General features: G+C 39.2%; 1 protein-coding gene across 2 annotated transcripts in view; it reads left to right on the forward strand.

The window, feature by feature from the left end:
• MSH2 (mutS homolog 2) overlaps positions 1-20,367 on the forward strand; it is a 55,027-nt gene extending 34,660 nt beyond the window's left edge. The window contains exons 9-17 of one of the 2 annotated variants that reach the window (XM_051615357.1): positions 1,243-1,366; positions 2,410-2,560; positions 5,939-6,036; positions 6,525-6,623; positions 7,824-8,069; positions 9,558-9,762; positions 10,127-10,374; positions 15,104-15,276; positions 19,959-20,367. In XM_051615357.1, coding sequence (XP_051471317.1) covers positions 1,243-1,366; positions 2,410-2,560; positions 5,939-6,036; positions 6,525-6,623; positions 7,824-8,069; positions 9,558-9,762; positions 10,127-10,374; positions 15,104-15,276; positions 19,959-20,129 — 1,515 coding nt within the window. In that variant the 3' untranslated portion in view covers positions 20,130-20,367. The remainder of the gene's footprint in view (positions 1-1,242; positions 1,367-2,409; positions 2,561-5,938; positions 6,037-6,524; positions 6,624-7,823; positions 8,070-9,557; positions 9,763-10,126; positions 10,375-15,103; positions 15,277-19,958) is intronic. The other variant, XM_051615358.1, reaches the window with a different exon arrangement.
• The last annotated feature ends 507 nt before the right edge of the window (positions 20,368-20,874 follow it).

The following is a 20,874-nucleotide window of genomic DNA, read 5'->3' on the forward strand; positions in this document are numbered from 1 at the left end:
TTTCTTAATATGATAATTTACTTGTCCTGCCCATTCCAAATTAAAAATGTGTAAGCCCTGTGGCTTTCACCTCCAGTTTGCATTTCCAGATCTCTGTTCCAATTGCTGCAAAACCCAGGAGTCTTCAGTCTAATGCTTTTCAAACTGTTTTGATGCATTGCATATTTCAAGTGTTATAGTTCCTGTTGCTCAGTGCTTTTTGGAGTGATAATTTACTATCTAGAAAGGAGTAAAGGAACAGTGAACCTCTTTCCTCTTATCCTTCCTCATCTTGGTAATACATACTTGTGGGTAAAAGTGGAATTGTATGTAATCCATGATCTTTTTTTGATGTTTTTTGCAAAATATTTAGAGCTGCTTTGTGTACAGCTTTGCAGATTATAAGGCTTTACTCTAGCTGGAAATTAAGTGTTGTTTTAGTTTTTTTTATTTATTTAATAAGATGAAGTATGTTACTAATATGAAATCCAGTGCTTAGTTTCTGTGTTGGATAACTATTCCATGTTGGACAACTGCTAATATTTAGTTGATTGTTAAAGTTTGCATATTAAAAATCAAGGTTTTTTTATTTAGCAACTAGAAGTTGTGCTTGCAAATTAAACTTGAGACTTGTAAGGTCATCAGAAACACACGTGGCAGTGAAAGCATGGGGAAGAGAGAGAAAAATATTAAATACAATTTACATAATCTATGCCTCTGAAAATGTAGCTTGGAAGGAAATGTGTATGCATTCAACTCAAATGGGTTGAAGTTGGACAGGATTTTTGGTGATAATATGTAGTCTCCCTCTATTACCTCTTTGAGTGTGTTTTGGGCAGGAATTACTGTTTCAGAAACTTCTATGTCCAAGGATTTCTTGTTTTGAAAAGCTACATCCTCTTACACTCCTACATGATTAGCTGTGTAAGTCCAGGCTAGCATGCAGATAATGTACATAACAATTTAATTTCCTCTGACTTCCCCTTTTTCCTGGAGTCTGTTAAATTTTGCTTATATAAAGTATATTATTAGACAAAACAAGTGTTTGAGGTGTATTTGCTTTGTAGTTGAATTAGATGCCAAATGTCACAAGCAGTATCACATTACAGAATTATATAGGTAAAAATTAAATTGAATAAATGATTAAGTAAATTAATTTCACTGTGTACGATCAGGGAGGTGTTTAGTTCTTCGGTTTTTGCTTGTGGTTTTTTTTTTTACTGCCTATGCTAATTTTTTTTTTTTCTGGTTACTTTTCCCTAGGTGGATAATCATGAATTTCTTGTCAAGGCTTCTTTTGATCCTAATTTGACAGAATTAAGAGAGAAGATGAATGAACTGGAAGAAGAAATGCAGTCCTTTTTAAAGAGTGCAGCCAAAGATCTAGGTAGGGTATGAAACTACCTTTGATTCTTAATTCCTTTGTAAAATGTTTTGAGATGAAGTAATGAAAACTAATATAGAGGAGTTAAGGGATTTTGTATTCATATGTGATTGGTTTAGGGAGTCTTCAGTTGTCACAATAAAATCTGTTGAAAATTGAGTGAGTTTTGGTTTATAACTTGGCTTTTTTTTTTTTTTTAAGAGTGGCATTCCAGAGTATTTCAGAAATTATCATGTTGCAAGATACTGTAGAATTAATTCTGTAGAACTGCAACTCTTCTAACTTCTGGCAAGACCTAGTTATCTTTTATTTCCTTTGAGGAAATGCATTGAAACTTTTTTTACTTTGCCTGTGCGTTCTGAGTTTCTGTTCAGGACATGCTAGTTTTATTTTGCAGTTCTTTGCAAAACGTAATGTGTAAGCAAATGAGGCATTTAAAAATTGATTATCCTGTACAAAAAATGTCACGTGCAGCTGAAGAATTAGACATTGAAATAGCAACTTAAAAACAAAATGTATTTTTAAATGCAATTATGGCAATGAAAACTGGCAACAGCATAGTTATTTTAGGTTACACCTTTACGGGCTTGTATATTTTTGAGTCTTAATTTTTTTAGTGTAAATAAGATAACCTGAATGAAAATAAGGAAAGACAAGATTGTGTAGAGGTGGAGTGAGAAATCTCACCAGCAGGTGTGTTTATAAAGAGATCACAAGGCTACAGGTGCTGTCCTTATAGCAGCAATGTAGAATGTCCCTGCAGAGTGCTATGAACACTTTTCACATTTCTGGAGAATATATAGTAATACAATAGTCATGAACCTGATTTGAATATGTTATTTGAGAGTATATCAAAGAGCAGAAAATGAATCAGTAGATTTTTGTTATGTCTGGGTATTTTTCATACCTGTACAGAACAAAAGCAATTCTACTGCAAAAGGTATCTAAGAGACTGTCATATAAACTGGGGACTAGTGAGCAGAAATAGCACACGCTGCAGGATTTTTGATAACACACTTTTCTTTTTTTTCCTTATAATACAAAAGGTTTGGAAGCTGGCAGAAGTATCAAACTGGAGACAAATTCACAGTTTGGATATCACTTTCGAGTAACTTGCAAGGAGGAAAAAGTTCTCCGTAGCAATTCAAAATACACAATAGTTGATACACAGAAGAATGGTGTGAAATTTACTAACAGGTATGAGATCACCTTGGTGTTTTTTTCAAGCCTGTTGTGGAAAAAACAAAATTGTTCCTTTCTTTATTGTTATGGTGATAAGCTGGTTTCCCTACATCCCAAATGACTGAATTTTCACCTTTTAAATTGGTTACAGATTGAGATATTGAGCAAGACTGGCATGAGGGAGGAGCAGTCACACAGTTTCTGATAAAAGCTGCGTTCCCCATTTACTTTGCCAACTGTTAGCTATTTTTGGTCCTTTTGAGCTGGGTTAATTTCTCTGTTTTAGCTGCACCTAGTTGCATTCACCATGGGTGTTTATACAGACACTTTCACAGGCTGCAATAGGAAAAGAGCTATTTATGTTTATCACCAAATCTGACGTGCAGCAGTTTTGTAGGTGATTACCTTTTTTTTGGTTCCAAATTACACTCTAATTTCTGTTGGTCCTATGTGTTGGTCTTCCATTTTGTGGCTATACAGATTTGGCAATTTAAACATTTCGATAGTCAGGCTAATTCCATTTTGGCTGTTTCAGTGTCTCCTTTTCTGAACAGCAGTTCTGTCACAGGTCAGCCAAGCTGATTTTTTTTAGCTCTCTGAGCTTTTTAGAAGAGCAAGGACTACATCAGTCACCTCGTGTCTCTCTTTCGGTACTTCATTATTTTTATACAGAAGAAAGTAGGAAGTTGTGTATGCATAATCAGGTAACAACTTAGGCTGGAGGGGATGTCTTGAGGTTAACTGGTCTAACTCCTCACTCAAAGCAGAGGCAGCTTGGAAATCACTCTACGTGAGATGAAGGAACTCAAGGCCTTGACCAGATGTCTGTCCTCCAAGCATCCTTCACAGCCTGATTGGGCACAAGTTCCAGTGCTGAACCCCTTTTTCTGAAAACCTTCTTAATCAGATCTAATGAAAATTTTCTTTACAGATGCTTGGGTTTTTAGTATGTCATTCTTTTGCTGTACATCTCCAAGAAGAGTCTGGCTCCTCTCCTCTCCAGGCTAATTTCAGATTTTCTCAGCCTGGACAGGCATCTCTTGGCATGTCCTTGTATGCTATCTACTCCAGCTCAAAATCTGTGGTGACAGTCTTCTCTGGGTTTGGCCTTGGTTACACTAGGAAGACAAAACCAGAGACAGCACTGCAGAGGTGGTCTCCTGAGTGCTGGATAGAGGGAAGAATCCCTTCCTTTGACATGCTGGTAATGTGGTTTTGGGTTTCACAGTATAACAAGGACATTGAGGTGCTGGAGAGGGTGCAGAGAAGGGCAAGCAGGCTGGTTAGGGGTCTGGAGAACCGGCCTTATAAGGAGAGGCTGAGGGAGCTGGGGCTGTTCAGCCTGGAGAAGAGAAGGCTGAGGGGAGACCTCATTGCTCTCTACAACTACCTGAGAGAAGGCTGTGGTGAGGTGGGTGTTGGCCTCTTCTCTCTAGTGACTAGCAATAGGACGAGAGGAAATGGGGTCAAGTTGTGCCAGGGGAAGTTCAGGTTGGATATTGGGAAAAATTTCTTCACAGAAAGAATGGTGAGGCATTGGAACAGGCTGCCCAGGGTGGTGGAGGTACCATCCCTGGAGGTGTTAAAAAGAAAGTAGACATGGTGTTTCAGGAGATGGTTTAGTGGTAAGGGGTTGTAGGGCAGATGGTTGGACTTGATAATCTTGTAGGTCTTTTCCAACCTTGATGATTCTGTGATTCTTTGCTCTTGCTTGTGCAGCCACTATGTGCTTTGCCTTTCCACCCCAGGTGCACGCGGCTGGTTCGTCTTCAGCTGCTTATCTACTGGATCCCCCAACTCTTTTAGGAAGGACTGTTTTACAGCCATTTGAGCCCCAGTCTGTACTGTTGCATGGAATTATTTCATCCCGGCTGCAGCACCTTGCACGCCTGTGTTGAATGAAATTCTTGTCCACTTATTTCTCTAGTCTGTAGATATCCCAATAGAGGGCAGCCCTGTACTCCAGTGTACTGGTAGCTCTCCTTATTGTTGAGAGAGCATTCAGGTTGTTAATCAAGGCATAGAATCAGCTGCAGTATCAACCCTAAGAAATCCTGCTAGTAATCGGCCACTAAGTGGACTCAACCCTTTGACAAGTTTCTCCTTGTCTGTCTGTGACAGGTTCAGGAGAAAACTACTCTTTAAATCTCCTGCATGTGTTATATATGGAAGGGTAAGAAGAGCACAGTTTAATACATTGTACAGTCTGTTTCAGACAAACATTGGTGCTAGCACTTTATGTGTAACAGTTCCTGCAGGAGTTAGTATCAGAGAAATGAGTTTATTGAGAGAGAGCCTGATTGATAGACAGGTATGAGGGGCACTGCCTACAGGACAAGGTTGGTTTCAAACCAGTGCCGTTACTTAGAGTGGCTGTTTCTGTTAATCACTCACTTCATAAATAATAAATCATTTGCCTTGAAGAGGAGGGCAAACATACTGGTTCACGCGGACCAGCATGTTGGTGTATTTTGCACCAATTTACTTAAATGAACAAAGTGTAAACCTTAATTGCATTTTGTTTTAACATTTACTCAAAGGATATTTTCTAAAAGAAAGTCCCTGAAATTTAAAACTGCTTTTTTTTGGTTCTAAATATATTAGGAATCTAAACATGATTATGAAGTTAGGCTTTTCTGTAACTGAGAAGGTGGTACTTAGAACCTTTGCTGTGTCATCTGTTACTTACTTTTAGGGAAGAAGCCCATAGTGAACTGGACTTTTTTGTTTTTAGTTAAGTTGTAGTTGCTTCTTTTGACAGTAGTGGAAGCACAAGGCTAATACCTGCTTTTAGTGTGGGTACACTACTTGGGTGTGCTTCATAATTCTTCCTTTCTCCATGTTTGGAGAAGAATAAACATTTGTTTAACTCTTGATTTCAGTTTTCCTTCTTTTGAAGGCTAAAGCTTGTTCTTAGTGACAATACTTCACTGAGGTGTTTACTGAATGAAGGAAGTCAACATCTTCAGATCTGATAAGCCTGTTGTAGGACTCTGGGATAATTATACAGTTGCTTTGCAGCAATTCTTTTCTGCCAGTTCTATGATGTGCTGCATGTTGTTGCAAAATGGCCAGAAATTCAACTATAAGAGCAAGTCCTGATCACATAGCATGTCTATAACAAACAACTACTGTAAGATTTTAAAGAATGATGTGTTCAGAATTGCTGGTTTGGTCCTTGTGGGTGATCTTCAACTTGGAATTAATCTTAGAATAATATCTTGGTGTGGATATTGTGTAGATGAGTTGCTTTGTGGTCCTTGTGCTGGACCTTGCTGTTAAAACATGTGGGGACAACTGTTATTGACTCACAAATGAAGAGGCCAGAAGTTTGGCATTGCAGCACTGGGACCAGAACATCACAGCTTCTAAATATTGTGGTTTTGTTCACAGCAAACTGAGCTCCGTCAATGATGAATATATAAAGAACAGAGAAGAGTATGAAGAGGCTCAGGATGCAATTGTTAAGGAAATCATTAACATTGCTTCAGGTGAGTATGTTGGTCTTGATCTGTATCACCGAGTGGAATGCTGGGAGCACTTGCAGTTATTTGTAGGTCCTTCTCCAGAAGAACTGTAATGTTCCCCAAGGAATTAGTATAGAAAATGAGGTCTGGCTTTGGGACAGTTGTTGAAAATTTTAAATATGTTACCTTCTGTGGTCAGACCCTCCTGGTATTGCCACAAATGTGCAGTGATGGGATGTGTGGAAATGATAAACCCATAAAAGGGACACAAATATGCCCATAAAGTTGTATGTCCATGTCCCTCACCTACCTCCCTGACTGTGGGCGTCCCCATCCAAACAGCAGGTGAGGTAAAAGACAACAGAGAACTGAGAGAGTGGGACCTGAGGTCTCTGAGGGATGGTGAAGAAAGAATGTTGGTATGCAATAGAAGATCAAGTTAGTAATTGCTTATATAGTACAATAAAAAAAGTTGTTTTCCTAATTAGTTTTCATATATTTTTTTCTCCAAGTTTGCCTACTTACAGGACATTGTTTACTGTCCTTTGCCAAAAGAAGAGACATAGGGGAATTTGGGCTGGAGGATACTGTAATTACTGTCTCTCCCAAAGGTACTAGTTCCAGCAGAACAAATCTTAGTTCTTTGAAAGAGAGAGGTAGAGAGTGAAAACACTAATGAATATTAAGCTAAGGGTAAATATATTAAAGATTAAAATATACTTTTAAGCTGATGTATTAATATATTTTAATATGTATTATGTTACAGTGGAAATTTTCATAAGCTTTAACCTGTTGTCACAATAAGGAATTTGCCAGTATATTGGAAAATCATGAGCTTATTAGGTTTATCTATTTAAGCATCTTGGTAATTTTCAAGTGGTGTTTTTTGTGTATAGCATATGAAGAGTTGTATATTTGTGTGGAAAACTAATTGGGTGTTACATAGCAGGATTAGTTTTGATATGTCATCTATAAATATCTAGTATGTTTAAGAAAGTCTTTTGCTTAAAGCTTCTGTGGTCTGCAGTTATAGACTTACAAGGGTGTATTTAAAAAGCATTTTTCTTCCCCAAGTGGACGCAATTTAATGAAAAAGACTGGGTTATGTAAGTAATTCTTCAATGAAATTGACTTAAAGTTCTCAATGATCTATGCCTAGCCTGCTCGACAGATGATGTTAGAAAAGTAAATGTTCTTTGTTTACAGATAAGACACTTCCTGTAAATCACTGCTCACCTCTTCTGATACATGCATCCCATTTGCAGGTGTTAAATGTTTTTTTGTTGATTGTTCACCTCTGTAGAATCCTTCCTGAGCCATCTAGTCTAGTTGCCTGGTATCACAGGCACTGTAACTTATGACACCTCTCCATATCATCATTCACACAGAAAGAAATGGTTACAATGTCTGAATTGTCAGTGCTGTGTCTCTATTGTCTTTGCGTGAGCATCCGAATGCAGTGTATTACTGAGGAAGGAGACACTGGATTTTCAGCCATCTTGACATTGTGAGGCGTTTGCCTCCCTGTACTTCAATAAGCTGTTTCTCATTGTCCACTGTTAAGGTAAAATGATCAACATGGCCTCACCTCTTCCTTTTCCTAATCTGAAGTCATCCCTGTTGTAGTTAAGGCATGGAAACTTCAGGATTACATCTTAGACTCTTAAAGCAGGTGACTGCGATCTTAAACAAAATTGACTTTTAATGAGATGAATTAATTTTATGAGCTCAATACAGGCTTTAAGATACCCTTTCAGCAAGAACGAAAACATTTCTAACTGTGTTGAATTCCTATCTCTAATGAAAAACAGGTTATGCAGAACCTATACAGACAATGAATGATGTGATAGCTCAACTGGATGCAATCGTCAGTTTTGCTCATGTGTCAAATGGAGCACCAGTGCCATATGTCCGTCCTGTCATTCTGGAAAAGGGACAAGGAAGGATTGTGCTGAAAGGTGCCAGGCATCCTTGCATCGAAGTGCAAGATGAGGTGACCTTCATCCCCAATGACGTTACATTTGAGAAGGGCAAGCAGATGTTCCACATTATTACTGGTAAAGTTTCTGTTCTCTTCTTCATTTGTAATTTGTTTTAAACATCTTGAGTATTTCCACTAATTATTTATTTAATGTCGTTCGCCCCCCCCAACAATAAGCAAACAAACCAACAACCCAATAAACCTGTCAAAACTATTTCTCTAATCAACGGTGACCAGCCTAACAAGTTATTAATGTTTCTGTATGGGGATAAGATTTAGCTCCGGAAAAGAAGGGGCAGTATTTGTAAGCTGTAATTATTTATGATATTAAAAAAAAAAAAAGGTGTTCACAATGTTCTTGTGAAATGTTTCCTTTGATACTGGATATTTTGCATGTTTATGCACATACCTATTTCTTGTCTTCCAAACTAATAGTAATGGAATTAGTTATGATTGTGGATATAGGGAAGGTGATCACTGATTTAGAAATAGTCATTTGGGAAGAAGAGGAAGGCTGCTGGGACAACAGGAAATAAGAAAGTAGTCCTTCCTTAATATATATATAATTTTTACTCTGGTAAATGTAACTCCACAAGCCAGGCAACCTCAGGAATTGGAGAACCTAAACTTGCTAAAGTGATTTGGAAAATTCCACTAGGCATCACTTATCTTGTAGCCACTTAGGCACCTTCTGTAGGCACGATTTTAAGCAGCCTCTCTGTTAATGTTTTGTTTGTTTGATATTAAAGTAAATTTTAAATGCAAAACATGTTTTAATGCCTGTACTATTTTTTTTTTTTCCCATGCTCTCTGGTGTAATTAAAATAACGTTACTAAACAGGAAAACATTTTTTGTGTTTATACACTAAATTGAATTCTAATTTCCATCCAGATGTCCTTTGACATACATTCTGAGTAGCAAAGATCTGAAATTAGAGAATGATTAATGAACACTTATAATCAAAAAGAAAACATAAAAATCTGAGTAAATGCATGGTGACAGGCTTGTTTTTCTGTAAAAAACTCTATTTCATTTGTCCTTCAGTTAAAATTAACCTCTTAATACTGTTTTTGCTGACTCAATCTCTTTAGATTGTTATTTAAATCACCCATTAGCTTGTACCCAGTCTGTAACTAAGCTATTTCATTTTTACAGACAAATTGTAATTGTTGTTTGAGGTGAAACCAAATTACTTTCATTTTTAAGCAGCGATACTGATGACTTTTAGTGTAAAGCTTATTAGTTTGGGGCACGGGCATGTGTTTTAGATGACTGCTTATACTTCTAAAAAGTCCAAAAACTCATGAAGCCCCTCACACTCTCTGATCACCATTCTTTTCAAAATGAACAGCATTCAGAAGGTCATCTGAGCAAACCTTATTAGTGGTGGAGCTACTTGTTGCACCTGTTAGACAAGTCTGTCACTCTTTCTTGGCAAGACAGTAATAAGTTTAAGTGTTCTTTGTTTTAATTTAGAGCCTGTTCTCCTTTAAAAGAACTGTTGAATTGTAAAATAGGGTTTTTGTTTTTGTTTTAAATTAATTTGCAAAATTTCTTTTTTAGGCCCTAACATGGGAGGGAAATCAACATACATCCGACAGACTGGTGTGATTGTTCTCATGGCCCAGATTGGGTGTTTTGTACCTTGCAACTCTGCAGAAATAACCATTGTGGATTGTATCCTGGCTCGGGTGGGAGCTGGAGACAGTCAGCTGAAAGGCGTGTCTACTTTCATGGCTGAAATGTTAGAAACTGCTTCAATCCTCAGGTGGGTCTTACTTGCTTGTGTTCATTTGGATTGAAGGGAAAGTAGGTGCTCTAAGAAAGAGACAATGAATTTTTTTTTTTATGTAGGATTTCAATGGAGGGTCTCAAGTCCTTTTTAACAAGCTTATAAGTTTGTAAAGCAGCCTTCTGTTTATTTCAGTGGTCAAATAGATCTGCTGCCAGGAAGCCAAAGTCTAAATGGGATAAAGAAACTAATCTGTGTGACTCTGCACTTTATTCATATGTTGTTACTTAAAGAGAAAATGTCTTTTGCTTCTTTTATGCTGTGCCTTTACAACATAACTTGTAGTACTCCAATATCCAGAGTTCATGCTGTTCTTTAATCACAACATTTCTGGTTTTAGGACAGCCTCTGAAAACTCCCTGATAATCATTGATGAACTGGGAAGAGGAACTTCAACCTACGATGGCTTCGGCTTAGCGTGGGCTATCTCAGAATACATTGCTAGCAAAATCTGTGCTTTCTGCATGTTTGCTACACATTTTCATGAACTGACAGCTCTTGCTGACCAAGTGCCAACAGTAAATAACCTACATGTTACTGCTCTGACCAGTGATGAGACGCTGACGATGCTTTATCGTGTCAAGGAAGGTATGATTGTGTAAATGGTGCCGAACAGGGTAAACTTTATTTTGCACTGAAAGGGGAAGAAATATTAATGAAAGAACATAAAAAAATATTTTTTATGTCAAGTTTCAGGCTTAGGTTTTGTAATAAACATATTGTTCTCTGTCCATAGAGGGACTGTACGACAGGAGCTCTGTCCATATGAACACACTTATTGGTGATGATTCTTCGTTATAAGACCTTGGGGTTATTCCTGCCACTCACGTTGATGCTTTTGAGGCCTCTCCCTCTGTCCCTAATGGCATCATAGTGAAAAAACAAGTAGCCTGTTGTTTTGTTAGTGTAAGATAAGTGAAATGTATTTAGTTAAAATCGTTTAGTGGATCCAGTTACTGCTTTTGGTATTAAATTAGACAGTTTTTAATTGAGCATAAATTTCATTTGTTACCACAATAAATGGTTCCTCTTGCTTCTCTGTATCCCAAATAATTTGTTCTTGCTCCCTTCAGCAGGAGTTTATATTTATGCTAGAAAAGGTGGTCTGTATAAGTGTGGCTTGCAAGGTGTGGTCATTCATGGCATTCTAATGTAGTTACAAACTCTACAGTGACTTTTGTTGTTCCCATGAGAGCATTTCAGTCAGGTTACCTATTTCTGGACTAAGATTTTGATTTTAAATTGTGAGTAGAGTACCATCATGCTATAGAATCACAGAATCACAGAATCCTAGGGGTTGGAAGGGACCTCGAAAGATCATCTAGTCCAACCCCCCTGCCAGAGCAGGGTCACCTAGAGCACATCACACAGGAACCTGTCCAGGCGGGTTTTGAATGTCTCTAGGGAAGGAGACTCCACAACCTCTCTGGGCAGCCTGTTCCAGGGCTCTGTCACTCTCAAGGTAAAGAAGTTTTTCCTCACATTTACATGGAACCTCTTGTGTTGCAGTTTGCACCCATTGCCCCTTGTCCATTACTCCTTGTCCTATCACTGGTCATCGCTGAAAAAAGCCTGGCTCCATCCTCCTGACACTCGCCCTTAACATATTTGTAAACATTGATGAGGTCACCCCTCAGTCTTCTTTTCTCCAAGCTAAAGAGACCCAGCTCTCTCAGCCTTTCCTCATAAGGCAGATGTTCCACTCCCTTAATCATCTTTGTGGCTCTGCGCTGGACTCTTTCCAGCAGTTGCCTGTCCTTCTTGAACTGAGGAGCCCAGAACTGGACACAATACTCCAGATGCGGCCTCACCAATGCAGAATAGAGGGGGAGGAGAACCTCTCTTGACCGACTAACCACACCCTTTCTAATGCACCCCAGGATGCCATTGGCCTTCTTAGCCACAAGGGCACACTGCTGGCTCATGGTCATCCTCCTGTCTGCCAGGACCCCCAGGTTCCTTTCTCCTACACTGCTCTCCAGCAGGTCAGCCCCCAGCCTGTACTGGTACATGGTGTTGTTCTTCCTCAGATGCAAGACTTCACACTTGCCCTTGTTGAATTTAATCATGTTTCTCCCCACCCAACTCTCCAGCCTGTGTAGGTCTCACTGAATGGCAGCACAGCCTTCTGGTGTGTCAGCCACTCCTCCCAGCTTGGTGTCATCAGCAAACTTGCTGAGGGCACACTTTGTTCCCTCATCCAGGCCGTTGATGAAAATATTGAATAGTACCAGTCCCAGTACTGACCCCTGAGGGACTCCACTAGTCACAGACCTCCAACTGAATCAGATCAACAATTTACAGTGTGGAGTGGTTTTGTCTTAAAGAATAACTATTTGAGGAGTTAGGCTATTTTCTTTAGTAAGAGAATTACTAGGTATCATCCATCCCTATTAGGGCTAAGGAGCTGGTCCATGTCTCACATCTCAGGTCCTCCTGACTGATATTTATATCTTTTTAGTTTAGGATTTAATCTTACAGGTACAATTGCTGAACTTCATTCCTCATTTTAAAAACTTTTGTCATTTTGACACAATACCAAATACTTGCTTTCACTTGCCTGGTTCCCCCCAATAGCTCTGCCTTTTGTGATTAGTGCATATTCAGAACATGTTATGCTGGAACTCTCTCTGGTACTTCCTGATTTCTTCAGCTAATTGACAGTTCTTCAGTTCATCCCTTCTGATATACAGTGTCCTGAAATATATCTAATATACTGTTCAATTATTAAATTCTGCTATTATGCTTTAAAAGATATTTTAATAATATTCACAGGCTATCACTCTGCTATTAAGTGTCTTTAGAGAATTGTTACATGCGTTTTTATTATGTCCTGATTTGAGCCTCACTCAGTTGGTACCAGTGCTAGTTTTATATGTTACTAATTGACTATTTCTTACTCGTTTCTTCTGGTTTTATGTCCATGACATTACTTCAATTCTTGCCCTTTGATACTTGTATCACTGCTTCTAATTTTGTATTCCTCTGTAGTCTTACAAATAGCTTCTGAGTAATTTCTGTAAAGCCAGGAGACTGTTCAGAGCCCTCTTGAGTGTCTTCCTCAAATCAGTGCTTACAATATGACTTATTTTGCATGGGAACTGAAGAGCAGTGTAGTCATAAATCGCTGCAAGTGTTCATTGAAACTATGAGTATTTTCAATGCAGTGAGAGCTACAGATGTATTTTCAAACAAGCCATTGTTAGGTGCCTTATTTTGAGTATTTCAGTTGCAGGGGGTGGTAAGTAATATACATGAAATCTAAAGGTTTTAACTGCTAATATCTAAATCCTTTGAAATAGTAACTCTTATGATAAAACCCCTAGTATTACTCAGATAGTTGGGTGAACTCTCTCGTCAGTCCCTCCCCTATTCTTCATTATTTTAATCTGTATTAACTCACCTGTTTAGGTCCTGGTGAAAACTCCAGAAGCCTGGTTTAATATTTTTCTTCAACCGTATTGCCATTTTGAGCCACACGCAACTTTTCTGTGTTCATGCAGTGTCTTTTAATTTTGATCCATTTTCTTTGAAGTGCTGTTGAGCTTAGAAGTACAATCAGAGAATCATAGAATGGTTTGGATTGGAAGGGACCCTAAAGATCATCTAGTTCCAGCCCCCCTGCATGGACAGGGGCACCTCCCACCAGACCAGGTTCCTCATCCAACCTGCCCTTGAACATTGCCAGGGATGGGGCTTCCACAGCTTCCCGGGGCAACCTGTTCCAGTGTCTCACCACCCTCATAGTCAAGAATTTCCTCCTGATGTCTAATCTAAATCTCCCCTCTTTCAGTTTTAATCCATTCCCCCTTATCCTCTTGCTACAGGCCCTAGTAAAAAGTCCCTCCCCAGCTTTCCTGCAGCCCCTTCAGGTACTGGAAGGCTGCTATGAGGTCTCTCCAGAGCCTTCTCTTCTCCAGGCTGAACAGCCCCAACTCTCTCAGCCTGTCCTCATAGCAGAGCTGCTCCAGCCCTCTCATCATCTTCGTGGCCCTTCTCTGGACTTGCTCCAGGAGCTCCTTGCACTTATATTGTAGGCTCCAGATACAACAGCTTGTATCTATCTGCTTAAACCTCTGTCAGACAAGATACAAGATTATTAAATTTCCATCTTAAAGTGGTCTCAAATTGGATGTATTTTATGTAAGTTTTTTTGTGTTTAGTGTTGTGCTCCTTCCCTTTTGGAAGAGTTTTGTTGTTCAGGCAAGGATGTAAATAGAGGCAGCTCAGATACAGCTGTGTTTTGAAACAAGTAACAGGTTTCATGCCACTTGAAAATAACTAGGCATTAGTAAATGCATAATCCTCTGCTGAGGATTCTCTCAACAGAGACCTGAGTTAGCTTAGTGTCTGGGGAGTTGTGTGCTTTTAATATAAAGTCAAGGAAACTAATTTCTACTTAAAAATCTTAGTTTCATTTCAGAAAATTTCCACAAGAGATCACAAGGTTAATAAAATAAAAAAGTGTAAATGCTGTTTTCCTTTACGTTTTCTTCAGTTACCCTGTAGTTAGTAGATTATTAGTTAAGTATCATTTTACATGTAGAATTAATTTATTTGTAACTCCTTGCTGGAGACCAGAATTAAAAGGATTAGTAATATTTGTGGGTAGCCAATCAGAATTATGGTAATATAAATTAATGGAGTTGGCAGATTGTATCAGAGGGGTTTTGGTGCTGAAGTGAAAATTATTTCATGTAGCTATATGTAATTGACATATTTTGAGTAACTGTGAGAACATTTCTTTCTTTACCCAAACGTTATAAAGAGTATGTTAATTGAAGTAAGTATAAAGTTAAAGTTTTTGATATAATTAAAGACTTCTGGAAACTAGACAGTTATGTGGTAGTAGAGGAGGCAGATGACTGAGAATGTAACATTTTAAATGTATTTTTTGGTATATATACATCCACACATAAATATAGAAAAAATGTGAGATGTATACAAAAAATATAAATAAGTTGTGCAAATTACTATATTCTACAGACTGTACTGAAGTACTTTAATAAAAAATGTTTAATTTCATACAACTACTGGAGGGACATTCTTTCTGCACGGAGGGTTTTCTTTTTCTTCCTGAAGCACTTTCAAAGCTCTGCAGTTACTGTAGTAGGAGAGCTTAACTAAGTAAGAGCATATTCTTTTGTCTGAGTTATCATGTATACTCCAAAAGGTAGATCAGAAAATGATGGGAGAATCAAACACCACGCCCTTAATTCTTCAGAACAGTGAACTCTTATAAGCTTGCTCATATAATCTCTATGTAGTCATGTTATCTGTTGAGAATTCTTTACTGGTTGTTTTTCTCTGCATCCAGGTGTCTGTGACCAGAGTTTTGGAATACATGTAGCAGAGTTGGCAGCTTTCCCAAAACATGTTATAGAAAGCGCAAGAGAGAAAGCATTGGAGCTGGAGGAGTTTCAAAACATTGGCAAGTCCATGGAATCTGAAGGAGAACCACCAGCCAAGAAATTCTACAGAGAAAGAGAGGTTTGCTGTCAGAAATGCCTTTTTTTTTTTTTTTTTTTTTTTTGAATTTGTGTAACTAAAATCACCCAAGAAAAATAAGCTTTAGGATTCACGTTCCCCCAAAGCTTGAGGATAATTCACTATAATCTCATTTTTCCATGAAAAAATGTTTTGCCTATAAAGTGTACTAGGAGCTGAAGAGATAGATGTTCGAGGATAGTGGGTTTTGGTTTAGATTCATTTCTAGTCAACATAGGCAAGAATTTTATCTAAAAACATGGTAATAAGAATGAAACTAGTTTTTTTCTTAAGAATAATGATCAGCAGTTTGTATGATTGGCATGGAACTGGTAATACAAGGGACCTTATCTCTAGCTGTCCCGTGGGGTTTTCTTCATGCCATGAACCAAGCCACAGTTTTGTGTTCAGGGCTTTTATTGGCTAATTAGCTTATGTGCAATATTTCTTGCAACATAAGCTGTACATTTTGTATTAGTTGTTGTTTAAATTATTGGCTCTGCAGGTGGGCTTCACCTGGTTTTGCTCCCCTGTATTTGAGGTCTTATTGGTGCCGATTTCTCAAAGCTCGGCATAAACGTGTTCAGATCAGGAAAAAGCTGAGTGTACAGCTTTCTCCTTTGTGCCTTTCCATGTCCTGTCAGTATTAAGACGTCTCACATATCAAAAGGCCTGGCAGTTTGGACCTGCATTGTCTGATGTACAGCTGTCATAAATTTCTTCCCAGTTCACACATGAAAATTTTAGCCTGGTTCTCTATTAACTGAGAAGCAATGTGCTTTTGGCGTTGCACAGGCTTCAAGCAGAAGTTGAGGAAACCCACATCTTGGCATATTATCACGTTGACATTGCGTTATACAGTTGTGTAAAGCCATTTAAATGAACTGCTTTTTCTCTTCTCCCTTCACTTTCTCTTAAAAGAAGCTTCATTAGCAGGTAGTGCTAATGAAGGGAAAACTATAGCTTGCAGGAAGCTTTTTCAGAATAGCCTGTGTCATCTTGTTCCTGGATTATAGGTCCTTACAGTGACAGCTATTGCAGCCTTTTAGGAAATTCATGTGCTGCCTTAGGACTTGCATTGTTTTTTGCCAGTAGTCAGATCCTCCTTGCTGCATGCATATAAATCTGCTTATAGATCTTAGTTCCATGTCCCAGCAGTTGGCCTGAAACTTTGCAGCCTTGTAAGTAATTTATACATAAAATTACATATATACATATGCATACTAATTTATACATAAAATTACATGTATACACATACATATTCCTATACATCAGTGGCAACTTTGATAACAGTCCAGTATATGCAAGTCTTGAAGTGTTAGTTTATATCCAAAGTACATTCTACATTTAAAAAGCATTTGCTCTAGACAGAGGTTACTTCTTACTTAATTTTCAGTTTTGGAGGTCTGCTGCATTTGTCCCTGGCTCAGTAAGTTGGTCTCAGGTTGTGAATGAATGACCTTTTAGTGACAGGAGATTTCTCCTCCAGGTGTCTCAGTTGCTCCACTATCACCTTTCCTTTGCCAGCTTTCTAGGTATCATGGTGAAGTAATTTTCAGATCAGTTGGATCTGGTAGTGTGATGTTCAGTTTGTGTAAATTAAATTGATGTGGAAACACTTCTGACAAATACAGAATCGTGTTTTATTCTTGGACATTTCAGTAAAACAGAATATTTCATAAACTCTCTAGATAATAGAACGGCATAGCTTTAGATGTCTCGCCTTTGTTAACATCACATTTAGAGGGATTAATATGCTATTACATTTCCAAGTCCCTTGGAAACTCCTGCACTGAAAGCACACTGCATGAGTCCTAAATGGTAAAATTAAAAAAACTTTGTAGTAGAGTTCTAAAATGCAAAATGCAGAGGACTAGACAAAATTCTGTATTCTGGGAAAATTGTTTGTAATACAGAGATCCTGAACACGATTCATTGAAATATTTGTTCTTGCTATTCAATTGAAGTTGTTCAGAAGTTCCACTTTGCCTGTTTGCATAAAAGCATATGCATGTAGCTTAATTATCATCTGTTCTCCTTGGTGATGGCCACTCTCCAGTTGCTTGGTTACAATTTGTTTTTTCCTTCGCATATTGAAACATTGGTTTTGATTTGCAGTTCCTTCAAAAAGTAACAACTTCGGGTAATATAGCCATTACAGAACCACAGAGTAACTGGAGGTGAAAGCGACCTCTAGGGATCATCTCATCCAACTCCCCGCTAAAGCAGGATCCCCTAGAGCACATTACTCAGAACTGCATCCAGGCAGGTCTTGAATATTCATCTCCAGAGAAGGAGACTCTGGAACCTCTCTGGGCAGCCTGTTCCTGTTAAGTTTTGCCTCATGTTCAGATGGAACTTCCTGTGTTTCATTTATGCCCATTGCCCTTTGTCCATTTGCTGGCCGTTACTGAAATGACCCAGACTCCATCCTCCTTACTCTCACCCCTTAGATATTTATAAACAGTAATAAGGTCTCCTCTCAGCTTTATCTTCTCCAGGGTAAAGAGTCCCAGCTCTCTCAACCTTTCCTTGTAAGAGAGATGCTCTAGTCCCCCAATAATCTTTGTTGTCCTTCACTGTACTCTCTTCAGCAGTTCCCTGTCTCTCTTTGTCACCGTTTGACTCGGATCTGACAACAAGGCTTTCAATCCCTTCCCCCTCCCACCCAGGTAGGGAAGGAGAGAGAGATAAAAAGAGAGACTTGGCTGGATTGAAAACGAAACTACACAGCTTTAATTAAACATTAATAATATAAGAAAATATATACAATTATATACAAATGTGTTCAGGTATGTGCAAAAGCCTCTCGCCTCCCCCCACCCCCAGCAACTCCCACAGCACTCTCCTTAGCTGTGAGCAGTCCCAATAAATCCCAGAGCTGCTGGAGAAAGCAGAGAGTGATGAGGGTCAGGAGAGTTCGAGCCTGGGGGTTGACGGTGATGGATGGACGGAGTCCTCCCCGGACGCCGGCCGTGGATGGAAGAGAAGGGAAGAAGAAGCAGGAAGGAAGTTGTCTTCTGTGATCTCTGACCTTCCTCTGAGCTTACGTAGATATATGGAATGGAATATCTCTGGCCAGTTTTGCTGTCTGTCTAACTCAGCCTCCTACAGGGGGGTCATAGATCTCCCCGTAGTGTCTGAGCTGGCAGAGTAAAGATGTGACCTTGGAGACCCAGCAGTCAGAAAAACATTCCAGCATTATCAGCCTTAGCTGGAAGGCTCTGTGACTAGTTAAAAGAAACCTTACTGAAGGAAAAAAAAAAATCAGTAAAAGGAAAATTTGCTTCATCCTGGCTCAAACCAGGATACTCTTGAACTGGGGAGCCCAGAATTGAACACAGTATTCCAGATGTGGCCTTGCTAGGGCAGAATAAAAGGGGAGGATAACCTCCCTTGACCTACTGGCCACACTCTTCCTAATGCATCCCAAGATATTATTGGCATTCTTCTGGCACAGTGCTGGCTCATTGTTCACTTAGTGTCTACCAGGACTCTTAAGATCCTTCTCCTCATGGCTGCTCTCCAGCAAGTCAGCCTCTAACCTCTACTGATGCATTGGGTTGTTCCGCCCCAGGTGCAGGACCTTACATTTACTCTTGTTAAATCTCACTAAGTTCTTCTCTGCCCAGCTCTACATCCTATCCAGGTCACGCTGAATGGCAGCACAGGCCTCTGGAGTGTCAGCCACCCCTCCCAGTTTTATGTCTTCAGCAAACTTACTGAGGTCACACTCTGTCCCCTCATCTAAGTCTCTGATGAATATCCTGACAAGACCACACCCAGTACTGACCCCTGGGGAGCACTGTGGCAGGGAACACCTGGGAGCAGGCCTCCAACTCGACCCTGCTCCATTGATCACAACCCTCCAAGCTCTTGTCACTCAACCAGCTCTCAATTCACCTCACTGTCCACTCATCCAACCCACGCTTCCCGAATTCTTAATAAGGATGTTATGGGAGACAGTGTCAAAAACCTTGCTGAAGTCAAGGGTGATAACATCTGCTGCTCTCCCCTCATCCAGCCAACCAGTTATGTCATCACAGAAGGCTAGCAGATTGATCAAGCATGATTTACCCTTGGTAAATCCGTGTTGACCACTCCCAATAACTTCCTGTTCTTCAACGTGTTTAGAGATGACATCCAGAAGGAGTCGCTCCATCACCTTCCCAAGGACAGAGGTGAGACTTAACTGGCCTGTAGTTTCCTGGGTCCTCCTCCTTGCCCTTTTTGAAGACTAGAGTGATACTTGCTTTCCTCCAGTCCTCTGGTACCTCTCCTGTTCTCCATAACCTTTCAAAGATGATGCAGAGTGGCCTAGAAATAACATCTGCTGGTTGTCTCAGCATGCACAGGTGCATCTGATCAGGGCCCATGGATTTACTGTTGCTAGCAATCCTCACCTCATCCAGTTGCATACTGGAATTAAATACAGAACGCACAAGGAGCTCTCAATGTTAAATATTGTATTTCTCCTGATCAGCTGATACTTTTTGCTCATGGATTGAAAGAGGAAAGAACTCCTGATACTATTGTAACTGGATTGAGAACATTTGGTGGTTTTTGCCTGCAAGAAGTCTCTGGTGCTGAAAAATACTTTGTAGCTTTGAAAGAATTTGAAAAGATCCTGCTTGCAATCTAAACACCCTTTCTTTTTTTTTTTTCCTTCTCTTCCTCTATTTCAGGAAGGTGAAAAGATAATTCAGGATTTTCTTTGTCAAGTGAAATCATTGCCCCTCACGGATATGTCAGAGGAAGACATCAAAATCAAGCTGAAACAGCTGAGAAATGATGTGTTGGCAAAGAACAACAGTTTTGTGAATGAAATAGTTTCCCGAACGAAAGTTACATCGTGAAAGGATTGAGAACAGGATACAGCTCCTAAAGTGTGTTTTACATTGCAAGAGCTACCTTTTTCTTGTCTTGCAGCTTTGATACTTTATGATAATTGTACTGATTTATGGTAGGCTTTTTTTTTCAGTAATTTTTTTTTTGGTAAAAAAATCTAAGCACATTCTGTGCTAGATTCCTGCTTTAGTTGTGATCGTTGCGTTCTTTTAGAGGTTTTCAATAAAATGCTTTTTCAGTAGTGAATGAATGATTGACTGTACAAACTAAATGCATAATATTTTACCAGAAAAGCGTGCTAGAAAGTGTAACAATTCAGATGGCATAGAGCTACTGCAGCCTTGAAAAGCTACAGCGCATACAGAAAAATCTTTGATTTACACCATGGTTCTTCTTTATGTGATGCAATTTAATTAATTCAGTGAAGTTTTAGTAATGCTATATTAGTGCTCCATTAGGAAAAAACTAATCTAAGCGATGTGTCATGAAAGTTTTGCATGTGTACCTGTGAAGCTTGAGGGCAGGGGGGTTTTTTGTTTGCTGTGTGGGTGGTAATGCTTAAGTCAAACACACTACAGGCCTACTCTTCATGCCTGAGTGGTTGTAACTCTTGCAGTTTTTGGTGCTTTTGTAATGTTAGCAGGGGCTGGGACGAAGTTACAGATTAACTGGAACTTCTAAGTTGATCATGATTTGTGAGGTCCATTTACAAAGAAAGAGTGTGTTGATTTTCATCTAATGTGCTTCTTGCAC

The sequence above is a fragment of the Apus apus genome, chromosome 3 (assembly GCF_020740795.1).
Source record: "Apus apus isolate bApuApu2 chromosome 3, bApuApu2.pri.cur, whole genome shotgun sequence".
NCBI lineage: Eukaryota > Metazoa > Chordata > Aves > Apodiformes > Apodidae > Apus > Apus apus.